This window comes from Leopardus geoffroyi, chromosome C1, assembly GCF_018350155.1.
Source record: "Leopardus geoffroyi isolate Oge1 chromosome C1, O.geoffroyi_Oge1_pat1.0, whole genome shotgun sequence".
Classification (NCBI taxonomy): Eukaryota; Metazoa; Chordata; class Mammalia; order Carnivora; family Felidae; genus Leopardus; species Leopardus geoffroyi.
In genome coordinates, this window is record NC_059328.1 from 94,236,182 (window position 1) to 94,254,207 (window position 18,026).

An 18,026-nucleotide genomic window follows, 5' to 3' on the forward strand; every position below is an offset into this window, starting at 1 on the left:
AATAACTACAAACGTAACAAGCAAGCAGGCAGGCAAACAAGCAAATGCTGTACTTTTCTGGGGAGTTTTCAAGAAGCTAAGATTAATGGGAACTAATCACCTTGCCCTGCCCTTGAGTGGTGAAGCCGGTCCCGTATGTTTACTAGCTCTGCAACTTTGGGCTGTTCCCTTCCTGGCGTGAGGGGTGGTGCAAATGTCTGTGTTCAGATTTTGCTTTTCAGAGAGGCTTTCTCTGCAGTGATTGTAAAGGAGACGGGGTTTCCATGTGCCGCTGGCTGGTTGGGGCCTGGCCTCCCTGGTCCCCAGGCCCGTAGCCTCCCTGGTGGGGCCCCTGCTGGCAGGGGTGAGGACGGAGGGGGAGGAGGAGAGATGGTTTCTGCGTGTCTGTGCTAGTTGCCGTGGCTGTCCGGCAAGCTGTCACAAACTCGGTGGCTTCAAACCACAGAAATGGATTCTTTCGCCGTTCTGGAGGCTGGAAGTTGGAAATCAAGGTGACGTCAGGGCCCTGCTCCCTCAAAGGCTCTGGGGAGAATCTACCCTTGCTTCTTTCAGCTTCGGGCAGCTCCTGGCATTCCTGGGCTGGTGGTGGCACCGCCCCACATCTGTCTCCATCTTCCCCTGGGCTCTTCCTTAGCAGGACATTTGCCAATCCCACTGGTAACCTGGGATGATGTCGTGTCAGGATCCTTCCCTTAGTTACATCAGCAAAGGTAACATCCACAGGTTGGAATGAAGGGGATAAGGGTGCATCTTTCGGGGGGGAGGCACCTTTGAACTCACTGCAATGTCTAAACACTGTGCAGAGTTTCCTTGTGTACTTTTTACACGCACCTGGGAGGAGGATATCATTTTCATTTTTCAGAAGAGAAAACCAAGGCCGCAGAGGTGTGGTAACTTGTCCAAGTTCGCACCATCAGGAAGTGGCTGGACTTGGATGGAAAGGTAGGGCTTCATCACCCAGGCCAGAGGGAAGGGGATGGCACGTGGAAGGTGTTGAGGGACGACGCAGACTGGCCCGGGGAGGGGCTGTGAGCAGTTTTGCATCGCTGGAGAGGTGAGTGCGTGCGGTCCGATGCTGGGAGGGGAAGGAGAGCAGGGCGGGTCATTCCACCATTGGACCTTGGACAACAGCCTGAGGGTTTGAGTTTGATCTGGAGGTCAGAGGCCGGTGAGGAGTCCTCGAGGAACTTTTGATCTCCAAGCGGATGATCACAAGCACAGCAGATGTCTGGGTTGTGTGGAAGCTGGTTGGAGAGGGGTAAGCCCGGAGGGGGCAGGTCGGGAAGATGGTAATGGACAGTGGTGGTGAAGACGGAAGGTGCGGGGTGGGGGAAAGGTGCGCGTGAGTTGGGGGCGGGCACAGGTGACAGGATACCAGGACTCATGAAAACAGAGAATTTCAGGGAGCCAGGAAACTCCCTGGATGGGCTGCTGAGTGTCTTGTGGTGCCATTAACTGAGTGGGGGACACAGGAGGAAGAGCGGGGCAGCAGGACACTGTGGAGAGCTCTGAGCACTGTGTCTTCAGTTACGAGTCAGGCCCTTCCCCATACGTGTCCTTGCAGGGGTGCAGGGTGCAGGGGAGACTGGGCTGCAGTCAGAGGGCCCATGTGCGCCTTCCTCGGGAACCAGGCGGTGTGAAGAAGGATGTTCCAGGTGTGGCCTGGAGGGCCCCGCACATCTGGCTTTGCCAGGCACCCTCCCCCATTAGGCAGTTCTGCGGTGTGGCGCTGGGACTTGTTCTTGGGCGCTCAGCCCCAACCTGTTTCTCAACACACCCAGCAATTAATAAATTCCCATTCTGCGGAAGCTGGCCACGCGGGATTCTGTTCCTTGTAACTGAGAACCCTGGGCAGTACCAGTGGGCTTAGGGGCGAGGGTGAACAAGAGGAGCTGGGGGCCTGTGGACAGGGGCCTGTGACATGGGGTTCCAATGGGTCTCATGGTATCAAAGGCTTTGGGGCCATTGGCCGTAGGGATGAGCCTGGGGCCCCGGGGGTGGGGACACAGGTCGGGATCGTAAGCACTTCGGTGGCCGGCAGGTGCATTCCGGGTGGGTGTGGAGGCCTAGGAGGTTATTAAATGTGACCCCAGGGAACAGTTTAAGGGATGGAAGGAGCAGAGGAACCTCTGAAGGAAGAGGGTAGGGAACATAGAGAAAACAATGTCGGGAAAATAAGAAAGAAGAATCTAAAGAGGGAGTAGTTACTGCGTCAAAGGCTGCAAAAATTCACTTGAGACAGGGTTGAAAATGACACCTTTGGGGGCTCAGTCGGTTAAGCCTCCGACTCTTGATTTCGGCTCAGCGCGTAATCTCACGGTTCGTGAGTTGGAGCCCCAGGTTGGGCTCTGTGCTGACAGTGTGGAGCCTGCTTGGGATTCTCTCTCTTTGCCCCTCCCCCACTCATGCTTGCTCTCTCTCCCTCTCTCTCTCTCTCTCTCTCTCTCTGCTCCTCCCTCTCCCCCACCTCAAAATAAAGAAATAAAAACCTTTAAAAAAAGGAAATGATGTCTTGTGCTTGGCATTTAGAAGGACAGGGTCACTGGTCGGTGAGACCAGAAGCAAGGCTGGAGAGGGTTGCGGAGGTGGTAGGGGAAAAGGAAGGTAGCCTATCCTTCTAGAGACTGACAGTGAAAGGAAGAGAAGGAATAGGTACAGCTGAAGGAGAGAGCGGGGCCGCGTTCCAGGCTGGGTGCAAGCAGCTGCTGTGAGCGGAGCCTGCATGTGGACGGTGTCAGGATGACCTGGGGTTAACGCACCCAGGTCGTTAGGGCGCATATTCTTAGGTACTTGAGGGTCTCTGGCACTATGGCAATGGTGTCTTCTCTTTAAATCACATCTTCAACTTGTAGAACAAAGAGGCCTTGCCAGCATTGGAAACCCAGTTGGACAGTTGGGATTAAAGTAACTTGAGTGTGGACTGAGGTTTTAAAGCCTGATGGGAACCTGGGTCCTTGTTTTCGTTTTTTCTCTGTTTTTGTTTTTTTTTTTTTAATTTTTTTTGTCTTTTGAGAGAGAGAGAGAGAGAGAGAGCGAGCGTGAGCAGGGTAGGGGCAGAGAGAGAGGGAGGCACAGAATCCGAAGCAGGCTCCAGGCTCTGAGCTGTCAGCACAGAGCCCGATGCGGGGCTGGAACCCACACATCGCGAGATCATGACCTGAGCCGAGGTCGGATGCTCAACCAACTGAGCCACCCAGGTGCCCCTGTTTCTGTTTTTCAATCCAAAGTGTTCTGAAGATGAGGTAGACAGGGGCATAAGTTGTATATGGGTTGGGGAGACACAGGGAGCAGGGATTGAGTCCACCTGGATCCAGATTAGAAGCCATTCTCCCTGTGATCCATCAGTGTGGACATAGCCCTACCGTCTTAACCTGTTGCTCTGTCTGACCCCAGTGACGGCACCGTGGGGCCTATTCTAGCTGCTGCTTCTGGTCCTTCCCCTCCCCGCACCCCTCCTCCTCCTTCTCGACATTCTTTTCCTCAAATGTGTTCAGTTTACGGTTCTCTCTCTGGACTATGACCTTACACCTCACTCACCTGGGTCTTCTCTTTTTTCTCTGTGTCTTCACTCTGCCTCAGGGATTCTTAGCTATTTTTCTACCATGGGTTCCACTGGGGTCCATGATCCCTGCTCAGGAGAATGTTTTCATTATTTAAGTTTATTCATTTCGAGAGAGACAGAGACAGTGCGAGCGGGGGAGGGGTAGAGAGAGAGAGAATCCCAAGCAGGCTCCGCACTGTCAGGACAGAGCCCGACTCGGGGCTCGAACTCACGAAACCGTGAGATCGCGACCAAAGCTGAAATCCGGAGTTGGACGCTTAAGCGACTGAGCCACCCGGGCGCCCTGTGTTTTTAAATATATAAAATAAAGTATGTAAGATTATAAAGGAAATCAATTGCATTAAAATATAGCTATCGAGCCTTATGTTAAAAACAAAGCTGTGACATGTGACGTGTGTTTCTTTCTTAAGGCCTCAAGTGACACAGCCTCGCAGTGGGCCCAATGACTCCCATGACTTCAACACGGTGATGCGTAGAAATCTTTCGAGCTGTTCGCCACGAGGCTGATAGGATATGAAAACATCTGCAACTTCTTTTGGTGACGAGGACCCAGGTTTTACTGATACCTGTGTGCTTGTGGCTTGCAGTGAGCACCGAAGAAAACAAAGAAAACGAAGAAAAACGCTAACGTTCAGTTAGAGGTCCTCTGAATTCTGTTCAGGAACTCCTTGGGAGGCTGTGACCCAAGGTTCAGAAGCCCTGGCCCCAGGGCTCCGGTTTCCATTGTTTGTTGATTTCTTCCTTCCTATTGTTCTTAAATGACCCAGAGCCAATTCTCATTTAGTCCGTAGGCAATGAAACTGATAATAGTGATCACGTTCCAGGCGGGGGCAGGGAGGCCCTGGGACACGCACTGCTTTGTAGTTTGTGGGACAAGGACCTCCCGGTGGAGCTGGAAGGGAACACTAGCGCCCTTGGAGTCAGATCAATCCAAAGATGGAGGTAGAGCACCTCAGGGGAGGGTGCCAGCTCAGCACTGACCTCGGTCCAGAGAGCGGCCCGTATTCACCACGCGCACACACACCCACGCACGCACAGCTGTACACACGGTACGGAAAATGGTGACACTGGCATCCGCTGGAGCGAGAAGCAGGGCGAGGCCCCAGTCACGAGGCACCTGGCGTGGGACCCTCTCCTACAGTCGCTCAGCAGCGGGCTGCCCCGCCCACCTGCCTCACCCCCTCTGGCCCCCGCCGCACAGCTTGCCAGCTTTCTTCTCCCTGGGGGAGGCAAGTTCATTGTTAGCGCTTGTCACCCCGTTTTTCTTGCGTCGCCTTTGTCTCCTGGGGTGCCTGCCTGCCTAGTTCAGGGCCTCCCCGCTTCCTGCTCTTTCTTCTGTGCTCCCTCTGTCAGCGAAAGTAACCCTTATCTGGCTAAAACGTGTCAAGAACACCGCTGAAATCCACCTGTACACAGGAATAGGAAGAGCTCTAAGGCCCAGAGAAATCAGAGCCAGCAACCAGGAATTCCTGGGCCTGACATGTGGGAGGCGCTCAGCGAGTGTTTGCTTAATCGAGTTACCGGGTAAAGAGCCCCGAAAGCTCCCCAAAGCCTCTTCTGGCATTTCCAGCAAGGTCACCATGTATCCCTCACCTTCTCTAATTAAGCTGGCTTTTCCTCAAGTGCCCGCTGTCCAAGGTGAACAAAATGTTTTCAACCAGTGTTGCTGGTTTTGTTTGCAACAGTATTTCTCAGTATCATGCTTCACGCGCTGTGTGGGGTAATTAGTTTTGTGCCGAAGGAAGGGAGTGAGCATGGGAGGCGGGGGCGGGACGGGGGTGGTCAGCCACCATCCACTGTCGTCTCGTGGAAGGCGGCCCGTGTGAGGGGGCATCTGTACCGGGCACCCAGAGCCCACGGGACTCTTTCAGGAACCCCTCCAGCACCCAGCACGATCCTGCTTTCTTCCTCCGGGTGAGTGTCTTGATGGGCTGGGTGGTCTTTCTGTTCTCTGGTTGTGCACCTGACTCAGTGCCACAGTGTACTGGCGGGCTGTATGGGTTCATCAATTTTTTAAAGTTTATTTATTTATTTTGAGAGAGAGAGAGAGAGAGAGAGCTTGCACGCTCGTGGGAGGAGGGCATAGAGAGAGGGAGAGAGAGAAACCCAAGCAGGCTCTGTGCTGTCAGCACACAGCCCAACACGAGGTTCGATCTCACGAACCAAGAGATCATGACCTGAGCCAAAATCAGGAGTCGGACGCTTAACTGACTGAGCCACCCAGGTCCCCCCAGGTTTTTTTTTTTTTTCTTCTTCAGAGAGACAGAGAGAGAGAGACAGTGCACATGTGAGCATGGTGGGGGTAGGGGCAGAGGGAGAGAGAATCCCAAGCAGGCTCCACGCTAGGTGGAGGTTCGATCCTACGACCCTGATCGTGAACTAGGACGGATCATGAACTGAGCCAAAATCAAGAGTCCTCTCAACTGACTGAGCCACCCGGATGCCCTCCAGGTTCATTGTTTTGATTCTTTTCTCACAGGAGAACTTTGTATTAAGGCAGATAGGCCCATTTTTTTAATGATAGAAATTGCTAATAGTTAGCAAACGCTACTCTGTATCAGGCGTAGTGATAAGCCTGTCACACCCGCCATCTCATTTAATCTCCCATATGCAGCCAGAGAGATCCTTTCACAGTGGAAATCACATCCTGTCCCTCCCCAAGGACCCAGGCACACTTGCCGTCAGGCCCGCAGCACGTCCTGCAAGGCTCCTGTTCCAGCTGCACCGCTCTCCCCGCTTCCCCTGATCACCACCCTCCTTGCTGCTCCGGAACTGGACAAGAAGGCCCTGCCGCAGGGCCTTTGCACTGGTTCTTCCTCCCGGGCCCTGCCCAGAGCACCCCTTCACTTTATTAGGCCTTCTCTAGCGTCTCTTCAGAGAGACACTCGCCCCATCCCAAATATCACTCGTTAAGCTCTGCTGACTTCTGTTCCTTTCTAATAGAACTCAGCACCCCTAGCCATTTTATTATAAATCTATTTGTGTGGTTGTTTATTACCTATCTCCGCACTAAAAGCAAAGCTCCATGAGAGCAGGGACCCTGCTTTGTTCACTGCTTTATTTCCAGCACCAAGAGCCGTACCTTCAATGTGAATAAATATAGAGCCAATGAATAAATAAATGGATGAATATTCACAAAACCCCATAATGTGAGTGGTACTATCACCCCCATGCTAGAGATGAGAAAACTGAGGTTTAGAGAGACTGACCATATTCTCAGGGTCATAAAACTAATGAGCCGTCTAGGACCAGAGGTCAAAATGTCTTGTCTCTGGGGTCTAACTCTTAGCTTCTGTGCTAGCTCACCTCTCTCTGCACTTCTAAGTGCCTGCCAGTGTTTTTTATGTGAACACCCTATTTTCCTGAGACACTCTGAGAAAAAAGCCATTCGATGGGTGACTCCGTTTGGAAAATCCTGCAAATTACATTTCCTGCTTGGTGGCCTAAGAAAGGCTCTGAAAAGTCCCGCAGTAAAAATCCTGGTTGAACTTCTGTAATCAGTGTTTCCCAAAGCATTGACTGTAGACATCTTGTATTTATTTATTGGTGTGTGTAACATCTATTACCATATTGCAAAGCATACCTCGGAAGCAATAGCTTTTGTCCTTGCGGAGAGAAGCAGATTGTCTGGTACAGGATTCCGGGAGCTCTCTCTGGGTTGGCTGGGGTGGGAAGTCTGGACCAGGGGCTTCCTCTCCTAGCAGGAGGGCCCGTGCCTGAAGTCAGCGTCCCACAAAGCGGGCACCTGAACCCAACATGTTTGCTCACCCACTGTCATGTTCACCCCCAAACCAGGAAGGCAGCAGTGAGGCTCCTGGCCGCTGTTAGCTGCACCCCGGCCCAAGCATGCTTCTCTACAGAGATCTGGGCATGGGCTCATCTTCTGCCCTTTGATTCCTGTACAGGTGACACTCGGTGTTTCTCCTGAGCTTCTTAGAGAACAATTACTTAGGTGTGCCTCTCAGAGACATCATCCCCACAAACCTGGCCTTGCTCTCTTACTGTCTCATTTCTCCCTATTGGAATTTTCACCTAGAGGAACAGGGACACTCCCTTACCCACTCGTGTCCTCTCGGCCACCAACTCGGTGTTGAACACATGGTCGATGGTAAATGCCTAGATCATTCTTGTTGGCTTGACTGTGATGATCCCGCATGTTGCACGGTTTGGAGCAGATAGATGGTGATGTTGTAAACCCCTTAATTCATTGCCAGAGCCGCCTCACCCCCACCCTGAGCAAAGGAGAAAGATGCCCCAGAGGCAGAGAAGACTATGGAGGGAAATGTATGTAACTGACTGCATCTCTGTGTTCCTGGCAGGGCTGGAGCCAGTCAGCGTCCCGATGTGTTCATTTTTATTGGTTTTGATGGTGATTTGATGTCATCAGGGATTCAGGTCTCACGTTCGTCCCTGCGATCATCTGAATAGCACTGGTGACGGGGAAGGGAAGAGCAGAGACAGGCACCCATAGGCAGCCTGGATCGGACCGTATAAATCTGGGAGGAGGGAGGGGGCCGGACAGCCTGGCCTTCCCAGCTGGCACACGAGGCTGAGTGGAAGCCAGCGACAGGCAGTGGAGCGGGAGGCGTTGTGCCTTCACCCCAAGTGACCATGAAAGGGGCCATGCGAGTCTCAATCATGTTCCTTCTGGTGACTGTGTCGGACTGTGCCGTGATCACAGGGGTAAGTCGTCCAACTTCCTCTACGCCCTGGGTTTGGGGGGGATGTCAGGGTCTGCACGGGATGGGAGCCAGCGACCATGCAGGGGGCAAGCCAAAAAAACTGGGGCGTCAGCCGGCATTTTAGAGAGGTGTTCCACATGATTTTCGGATTAGTTAGACCTCATTCCGCTAGACGGGATCCACTTTTGAGCAGCTGTGTGTAAACCAAATCTAATTTCCAACTGCATTAGGAGAACATCAAACATTTTGACGTTTCGACCTCTGGTAACATGAAGATTCCTATTGTGTAATAAGAAATTCCTCTATAAAGTGGGTTAGCACCCCCTGATTTATCTTTTGTGAAAATTTTTGTTTTCATATACAATGTGGTCCACATGTCAGGTTTAGTTTACACAGCATGATGACTTGATTAAACGCAGTGACCTTATTAGCTTTAATTGGGGGCATTTAACCTCTGCCTTTTCCACTCTTAAGAAAGGTTGCCTTGAAATTCTTTCTTCCCTTTATTTTTTATGTATTTTAGCCGTGCCCAGTTCTGATAAGAACATTTGGCTGGGTGCACCCAAAAACAAGCATCGGGTACCAAACAGAAATCTAGTCTCCCAAGGGACATTTGCCACACACAGGCGCTGCCTGTCTTAGAATTCAAAACACTCGGATTATGGTTCTCTTGTAGCATTTTGGCTTTAACCAGAACCACCCTCAAATGTGTTACAGTGGTGGGACCATTCTTACTAAAACAGAGAGTAATACTTTACCAGAGAGCTTTCCAGATAAAAGCCGCTAGAGGAAAAAAAAAAAAAAAAAAAAAAAAAAAGAGGGAAATTTATTATTTTTTTCCGAAGTCCCTCAACTTTTTACATAGAGAATGAAAACGTAGAAAAATGCCAAACAATTCCTGGAATCGTATTAGTTTTAATGTTCACAGAAAGGAAAACTTCTTTCTTCTCCTTTTTAAAGGAAAAAGACTGAGTTTCAAAGACGAACAAATATTAAAGGCAAGTCAATGCTTTTGGAACCCGGAGCATGAATAACACTGTTAGGGCAAAATTATACCTAATGAATGTCAGCCTCTGATTCTTCCTACTGTGTAGCTTGACCATCGGGGAGGCTGAGAAAGGACAGAAGCCACGGAGAGGGATGGGGGCTGAGGGTTCACGCTGATGCCCAGGTTACCTCGCTGTGTGAGCTCCAACATCTGGCCGAGTGGTGGCGGGAAAATGCCTTTCTAGCAAACCCTTCAGCTGGACCTTTTGAAAAGCACAGTGAGGGAGAAATCTAGGGTGGAAGGAAATGCATGGCAGACATGTGCAGGAGAGTGTGGGACCCAGTGCTGAGGGGGTCAGGACCTCCCTCCATTCTCCATGCCCAGGGGCTGCCCCAGGGCGACTCCCAACAAGAGGCTGGTAGGACATCGTCATATGGCCCTGCTCCCTGCATAGTGACCATCCCAAATTCGGGCTTGGATGGTCCTTCCTGCCAGAGTGGGGACAATGATGTCCCAACTCTGTGGGAGAAGAGTCAGGTAGGGCCTGCTTGGCCCCAACCCTGGGCTTTCAGGGGCTGGTCGGTGTGCGAGATGTACCCTCACCGGGCTGGAGACCTGCATGGCCAGGTGACTGCCCCCTGCACCTCTTCTGGGTGACAAGCAGACCCTGCACCCCCACCTTCCTTCCTGGGGCTGAGCCAGTGGGCAGCCTCCCGCTCCTGCCAGGTCCCAGGCAGGCAGCGAGAGCCTGCCCCATGGCCTGTTGGAGAAGAGTGAACCAAAACCCAGTTGTGAATCTCAGCTCAGATAAGCCACAAAGCTTTCCTGCAAGTGGAAAGATTGGGTGCTTCTCCATCGTGGCCCCACTTGAGTCTAGAGCAGCTCAGAGGTCGATTTTGTTTCAAGCAGGCTTGTGTGGCCTTCTTTTCAAATGGCAACTTCCAGAAACCAGGCAAGGCCGCCCAGCTCCTGTTTGGAGCCCAACCCAGAGGGGTCCATCCCTATCTGGGGTTCAAAGAGGCCTGCTGAGAAGCACTGGGGGAGACACCCCTCGCTTCTCAGGGGGTGCCGGCCCCCGGCTGAGGTGGGGATTCCGGTGAGGGCCGAGGCGGGGGCCAGCACCAACCCTGGGTGTGGGGTCAAGGTTGGAGAGTCTGGTCCCAGGAGACTCAGCACTGACCACCTAGGGGCTTGGGCCATCAATGCCCCTCCCGCCTTTGGGAATTCAAATTAATTTGATGTCACCGGTGTCCCTTGAGCATTTCCCAGTGCTGGAAGGGCCATGTCTCCTAACTTCTAAGGTTGTCAGGAGAGTTGCCCCCCTATTGGGCAGCCTCAGTGGAGCTTGGTTCGGGGGGGTGGTGGTCCTCAGATGCAGTTCTGCTGACCCGCGGAGGCCTGAGCATCCTGTCGTGAGCGGAGCAGGAGCAAGAATGAGCTGCCCAAGGTGTCAGGCCATCAGGGTTTTCGAATGTACCTCTTCCTTCCGGTTTCTCTTGAGTGGCGCTAATGGGCACTAACAACTCCTGTCTCCCCTCTCAGGCCTGTGAACGGGATGTGCAGTGTGGGACGGGCACCTGCTGCGCCATCAGCCTGTGGCTGCGTGGGCTTCGGATGTGCACCCCGCTGGGGCGGGAAGGAGAGGAGTGTCACCCGGGCAGCCGTAAGGTACTGCACAGACTTGCTCAGGGCAGAGAGCCAGTGACACAGCTGGACTGGACCCCGATTTTCAGACTGACTCTAGGATCATCTTACGGGTGTTGGGCACTGCCTCCTTGCTTTTTGGAGAAAGCCTGGGGTGGAGTAGGGGGGCACTAAGCACACAGCCTGTTATATCTATGGGCTGGAACCCCAGCTGCTCCTCTGCTGTGTGGCCTTGGGCAATTAGCAGGACTTGTCTGGGCCTCGGGCACTGTATACAACCAGGCGAGTAGAATGATTACCCCTGAAGTCTCTTTCAGATCTGAATATAAACTCAGATTCTCAAAGGGTCCCGAATGGCCTCTGCCCCTGGACCCCTCCCTCAGGAACATGCAGTAATACTCATGGAAGGGCCTTCCATCCAAGGCCTGGTTAGGGTGAGGCAAGGCCCGTGACCAGCGCATACACTTTAAGGAGGCGCTCACTCTTTGGGGCCCCAAGCACCTGACTCCCGCCCTGCTCCCAGCCCAGGGGGCATCGAAGGGCCACGAGGTCTTTGCTTCTGAACGGCCAGGTACGGGAGCAGCCACAGGTGTGTATGGGGACCCGTGTGTCTGTCACCTTCCTCGGCTTCCTGTGGTTCAGGATTCCTTCGTGCTCTCCTGGGGGATATGCCTACACCGGGAGCCCTGGTTTCTTCTGGGGTCAGAGCATCATCCTGTAGTCACCCCCCCACCCCGCCATTGCAGCTGTTTGGGGAATGGGGGGGGAGATGCAGCTGAGCCAAGACCCTCGGGACAGCACAGCAGTCCTTGCTGCCTCGGGGTGTGTCAGGTGGTTCGGCTGCAGACCTCCGTTCCCAAAAGGGACACCGGTGACGATATAACCGCGTGCCACTTTTCAGACTACCTGCTTTTGCAAATATATAGTTTAAACCTCTTCACAACCATTTGTGGTAGGTGCTGTTATGAACCCATTTTGAGGATAATAACACCCATTTTTGAGACACCGAGATTAAAGGACTCGCCTGTTGTCACACCACTGGGAAGTTGGCAGACCTGGGATTGGAACCGGGGGCAGTCTGACCCTGTCTGTGGTCACAACCGTTCCTATTCACCCTCCCTTGAGGAAGCTTCAGTGGTCTAGCCTCTGGGTGAGAGTCACGGGGCAGAGGCAGCGTCTGTCCTGTCCACGGCTGCATCCCCAGTACCCAACATCAAGCGCATGCTAAGTGAACTGTAAGTGAGATTCAGTCAACAACCGTGTGTGCACGTATTCACGTGGGTGTGCATGCATTCACGTGGGTGTCAGGTCAGCGAGGGGACGTGGCTAGGCAGCTCTGGGACTTTAAGGTTGGAGCGGACAGCACAGTATCGTGGCTGATTACATCGTCTCGAGGGCCAGATTGCCCGGGTTCAAATCCTGACTCCTCCCCAAATCAGCTGTGTGATCTTGGCATGTCACTCGGCCACTCTTGCCTCAGTTTCCTCCTCTGCAATAACTGTGATTGTTGTGCTGGGTGGAGGGGTGAGACACTGGGCAGGGCTGGGCTGGCCGGGGCCCCTGCGGGAAGCCCACCTCCCTTATGCTGAAGGTGTCATCCTGTTTCTCCTCTTTCTCCAGGTCCCCTTCTTCAGAAAACGCCAGCACCACACCTGCCCCTGCCTGCCCAACCTGCTGTGCTCCAGGTGCCCGGACGGCAGGTACCGCTGCTCCACGGACTTGAAAAACATCAACTTTTAGGAGCCTGGCTGTTGTCGGCACACACGCTGGGCCTCTGCATGAGAACAGCCCGTGGGGGGCGGGGGGGTCTCTTATGGATTTTGATTTCTGCCACGTGGCCCAGCTTCCCCACCGCCCCGTCCCCAGGCCCCAAGCTGCCTCGCCCCATCCCTGCTTCCTAGCCCACATCTGTGCATTCATGCAGACACCCGCACACGGTCCGCCAGGCTGGCCTGAGGTTGTCCCAGCCGAGGGCCGTGGTCCTGGCAGCAGCTGTTCCGGCTGGCTGAGGGGTTGTACGTGATCGGAAGGACACTGTTTTCCCTTAGCTCCTGCCTCACTCACCTGTCTGCTCCTTAGAGGTGACTTGTCCTCCTCCCCGGGCCCATCTGTCCCTCCTCCCCCATGCTCTCTCTGCCTGAACCTGCACAGCCCCTTGGGTGCCCTGCTCTGCGTCTCTGGCCTGAGCCTCAGGCCCTTTCTGTGAGGCCTGTGACTGTCAACCCGGGAGTCGGTCATCTTCCTTTGACTGACCAACCCCTCGGTTGTAGGCCACAGGCCCAAGGTCAGCCCTTCCCGGGGCGCAGTAGGCGGTGACCTCATGGCAGGCGCGGGGAGCCACCAGGCCAGTGCTGCATGGCCTCCGAACCCCTCCCAGCACGCCTTACCAGTTAAGCAGGGAAGCCCCCAATTCCTACTACCTCGCTCTAAAATGCAAGCGGCGGCCGTTCGATCTAATCAGCTACTGATGTTTTAGGAGGCAATTAGGGAGTAACCTCAAAGAGCTCCTTCCCAAGGATCGGTCCCTGGGAGCATGTCTGTGACCTTGAGGACCAAGGGCTTCTGCCCAGCTGGTGGGGGGTGGGGGTGTCAGGTGGGAGGGGAGGCAGCAGGCAGGGACACTGACTTTGGATACAGGCGTGCAACCACCACCGCGGGCCCAGGCCGCACAGGCACCACACCCAGAGACAGCGTCTTCTCCAGACAGTGAGGGCTTCCTGAAGTTCAAAGCTGTCTGTCTGGGAGTTGTGTCACTGGCCTCCGTTGTCATCCAAAACACAGTTGCTCTAAGCCCCTCGCATCTGGACCCTGCCCCAGGCCCACCCGGGACAGCGTGGTGATGCCCGAGGCTGCAGAATAAAAGCATGAACAAGGGGCGAGCGGCTGTGGTGTTCCTGCTGTGTCAGGATGGGGAGCCAGGGGCGGGGAGGGGGGCGGGACTGGGCCTTTTCCAGGTGGGGAAAGATGCCATTGCTGTCCTCCCATCTAGGGCAATCTTTTTCAGAAAGTAGATTCAGGGTATTTTTGAATGAAGGGTGACAAGCAGTGTGCACAGCGAAGGTGCCGCTCAGGTCTGTGACCCAGGCGCGTGGCTGGGTTGGAGACAGGCAGGGAGCCGTGAGCCGGTGTCTGGGTAGGGACTCCACTGTGACATGACAACTCCCGTTTCCGCAATTGAGTCCAGTTATTGATGCCACCAGACCCCCACGTGTGGGGTGAAAAGTCCATATCAGGATGGCCCTGAGGCTGTGTCTGAACCCAGGGCCCGGGAGCATCCCCTAAGTGCCCGGTTGCTGTCCCCATGGCCCCGCCTCACCTCAAGTCCTCGCCTAGAAAAAATGCAAAATGTTAGATGAAAGTACACTGTAGCCTGTGTTTCCCAGAAACCTCCAAACGCATCATGGTTCCTGGGGCCCTGGGGGCTCCCGCCCTCCCTCATTTATGCTTGATCTGCGAGAGCCTTGCTCAGGGGTGCTCAGCGCAGCCTTTACTGCAGGGCCCACTCAGGCCAGGCCTGGGCCCCACTTAGGGGTCGTAGGTTTTGTTTTCAGCTCCTTTGACGGACCTTGTTGCCTGCTCTTGCTGACTTTTGCCCCTTTCTGCAGCCATGAATCTCTTGCCCACGCTCTGGACAAGGCTCAGCTGCTGGACATAGAGCTCCTGTCCACGTCCGGGGTTCCAATCTGCCCATCCTTTTTCTGTGGGTCTCCAGATACCACCCATGGCTGCCGCCCGTTGTGCAGGTGTCCTGGGCCTTTCCCAACCCTGCTGTGCCCCCTGCAGGCAGGGCCAGCCTGGGGGAGGTGCCGGCCACGTGTCTCAGCACAGTGGAGAGGGGGACGCCACCTGTAGCCCCATCCCTCCCCCACCAGGGAGCTGGCCGGTCTGCAGACCCCGGTGAATCAAACAGGAACAATTCTCATTTTTTATACCGGAAGGCTGAGGAATGTATAATTGGCCTCTGCTCCAATTCCCTGCTGCATTTTCCCCCTAAAGACTGAAGAGCAGAAAGGGGAAGGTGGGAGGGGGTAAGAAAAGTGGATTTGTGAGAATTCTTTACATTCGGGAATAGGTTCTTCATAATTATAAAAAGAATCTACTTATGAGAATAATATATCCATAACGAGGATGTGTTCCAGAAGAATCAAATTAGGCCAGGTTTAGGTGAAATGGAGACCCCTTCAGGATTCTGGCCCCTTCAGTGACAGCCTTACCGCCCCTTAATCTCCGGACCCTTCCTTCCCGACGGGTGGAGTCTGGTGCCATCTAGTGACCAATCTGGGGATGGCATGGAAGGGTCAAGATGCACCCTTCTCAGAACAGATTCCCCAGATGTCCCCAAGTGTTAGATTCAACCAGAGGCTTAGAGGGACAATTCTTCCACCTGTGGAAAGAAATCTGTCACCCTGAGGGGCACAGGAGAAACAGTTGTCCCTATGGGTCCCGTTCCACCTAGATACCTCTTTCCTAGAAGCTGCTGTTGTCTTCCCATGAGACATCTCTCCCAGTTTCTCCAGGAGTGGGACCACGGAGGTGGGCGGGGCCAGAGGATGATGGGATGCTCCTGCCCCCCACCTGTGCTCCCAGACACAGCCCTGGAGGCGCTGCCTCACCCCCCCCCCCCCAACCGAATCTCCACGTTCTCAGCTTCCACCACCCCCAGGATCAAATTCAGAAGCTCAAGAGCAATGTAGACTTTTTGTCTCTTCTCCTGTCCTTTCTTCCTGCAGCCATGGCCAAGTCTAAGCAATCAGCCTGCCCAGCATGGCCTATGGCAACTGCTGCCAACCTATTCTCTCTGCCTCCAGTTTTCCCCGTAAAATCCACGCTGGCATCTCTATCAGTCATCTCTCTGGGCATCACATTTACCTGGTCTGTGCTCCCCGACAGCGCTTCTCGGCCCCAAAAGGGAAAGCCCAAACCTTGGCAGGGAACGAAAAGCACCTGCCCACTCTTTCTCTGCTTCTTCCATGCTCCCCACCAGGCTTCCCGGCCTCAGGACTTGCCCACAGTGTGTGGAAGATGCCACGTGTGTCTTTGCCCCGGTTCTTCCTCTATGGGGAATGTTCCGCTTCTCCTCTGGTGTCTGGTGACTTCAACATCTCCTTCAAGAGCCTCTCAAGTGCACCCCCGCCCCCCATTGCATCCATCAGAACAAAAACACACCTCAGGCACCGAGTTGGCACCTGCTGTTAGGGGACACCCGTGCCTAGGTCAGCTTCTACCCAAGAGAGAAGGAAGGGCAGCATCTGAGTCCTGCTTGTGTCCCAGGGTTGAGTAGTGGGAACCGGGCTGGAGCACCTACAGGACAGATGATGGTGGCCTCTCCGGAGGGGCAGGCCCACCCCCAGCCTGTCTCTCCGTGGCCTCACTTCCCAGGACCTAAGCTCCACTCCTGTGCTCAACATGCAGCGGATTGCATCCCTGGGGCATGAGGCCCAGGGACTGAGAAGGACCCAGGCCTGCCGGTGGAGGTGAGGTGGAAGGAGGGCAGGATCGGGGCATTGGACCCAGCTCATGGCCGGGTGCGTGCACCTGCCTCACAGCCTGTCGGCCACAGACCCCTGCACTCACCGGGACCAGAGACTGCTCTCTCACAGGGCTGGCTTCAGGGTATGGGGGCCAGGGTTCTTCTCATCACAGACCAAGCCCAGTACCAGGGTACCAAGCCCAAGTACCAGGGGATACTGAGTACGTGACAAAGGATGTTGGTGGGCTACCTGCCTCCCATGGCAGCCCCTCTCCAGACCCAAATTATACAAGGCCGTGCCCTCCTGCCCTCCACACTGTGATCTGTCACTGATGGCAGAAGGGAGTTGGAGGAGGAAGTGGGGGGGAGGGCCTGCGTGGCCCAGACCCCTCCCTACATCTTCAGGGTGGAGACACTGGATGTGGCAGCCTGGCTGGCTTTCAAGACCCAAGCCTGGATCCATGCTGTGGATGGGGAGGATGGCAGGACACCTCGGCAGATGGGAAGGGAGGGCCCCCCAGGGGATTGAGAAGTTTCTGGTCATCTGAAGTAGGGCCCCGGTCAATTAACTAATTAATTCATTACCAGTTTATCAGCTAAGGGGTCCCTGTGTTGTATGGTAAACAAAGGACCATGAGCTGCTGGAGGACAGAGACCGTGGTTGTTTCCTGTGTCTTGTGCCCGGCCTAAAGCTGTGCTCAACAGACATTTCCTGAATGAACGAACGAATGAATGAATGAAAAGCAGCGACGGCGCTTCCTGGGAGGAGGCAGGCTGGTGAGGGTCTCAGGGGTCTCTGGGACGTGGGGTTCTATAGCTGCCACCTCCCACAGACCCTCTCCTCCCAGAGTCCCCACACCCCAGTGCTCACCCCACCGTCTCCTTGCAGGTTCTTCCTCACCAGGGGAAGGGCCTTGGGGGCCCTGGAGATGGGGAGAGCCATACACAAAGTCAATGGCAGCCTTGAGGGTCCAGGAGGGGCCCCCCAGGGCAGAGCAGCAGTGGGAAAGTGCAGAACTGCCCTTGTTTGTGAGTGCAAAAATCTCGAATTACACAAGTTACATCTACTTCTGCTGGATGGACTTTGTCATGGCAGAAGAAAAACAAAAAGGACCCTCCCATCTAAGACAATGGTAGTTGAAGGTAGGGCAGAGGAAGGGGACCTGGCAGGGGAGATGTCACCAGTCCGAGGCTGTCGCTGAGCTGAGCAAGAGGAGGGCCTGAGGGGAGCCCTCCACATGGGGGACGAAGGGCCAGACACAGACTGAGCTGAGGGCAGAGGGCAGAGCCTCTGAGGGCAGGCAAGGGCCTGAAATGCTAGAGGCTTGATTCCCTGGAAATCTGCTGCTAAGCCCTACTCCATCTGAATGTTGAACGATGACCTCGAGATAGTAGACTGGATAGGATTCCAGCTGGGGGACACAGAATAAGCACACGAGGGCGTATGGATCCCTACCTCTCCTATGCACTTCTCCCATCTCGGAGACTCTGGCCACCAGGCTCTGGAGGGGGGGGTGGGCACCGAGCAGAGGCGAGACCCGAGGAGGAAGCAGGAAGCTCCCCTCAGCCAGAGAGAAAGGTCGCTCAGGGGAGGTTCAGGGCTGGGGAGCCGCCTCAGAGCGGAGTTTGCACAGCAAACACACTGTTGCACTTCGGTTGTGCATTACCCAGGATGGCTTT

The 18,026-nt window shown here is 54.6% G+C and overlaps 1 protein-coding gene across 1 annotated transcript; it reads left to right on the forward strand.

Annotated features, from left to right (window-relative positions):
- Positions 1-948: 948 nt before the first annotated feature.
- PROK1 (prokineticin 1) lies at positions 949-13,755 on the forward strand. Its single transcript, XM_045478598.1, has 5 exons — positions 949-1,258; positions 3,973-5,476; positions 7,882-8,245; positions 10,775-10,900; positions 12,497-13,755. The coding sequence occupies exons 3-5, from the start codon at positions 8,174-8,176 to the stop codon at positions 12,614-12,616; spliced, it is 318 nt and encodes a 105-aa protein (XP_045334554.1). The 5' UTR covers positions 949-1,258; positions 3,973-5,476; positions 7,882-8,173; the 3' UTR covers positions 12,617-13,755.
- Positions 13,756-18,026: the final 4,271 nt, after the last annotated feature.

Coding starts and splice junctions, on each gene's coding strand:
- PROK1 (XM_045478598.1), top strand. CDS start 8,174: ATGAAAGGGGCCATGCGAGTCTCAATCATGTTCCTTCTGGTGACTGTG. Junction 8,246..10,774: donor ACTGTGCCGTGATCACAGGG/GTAAGTCGTCCA, acceptor CTCCCCTCTCAG/GCCTGTGAACGGGATGTGCA. Junction 10,901..12,496: donor GTCACCCGGGCAGCCGTAAG/GTACTGCACAGA, acceptor CTCTTTCTCCAG/GTCCCCTTCTTCAGAAAACG.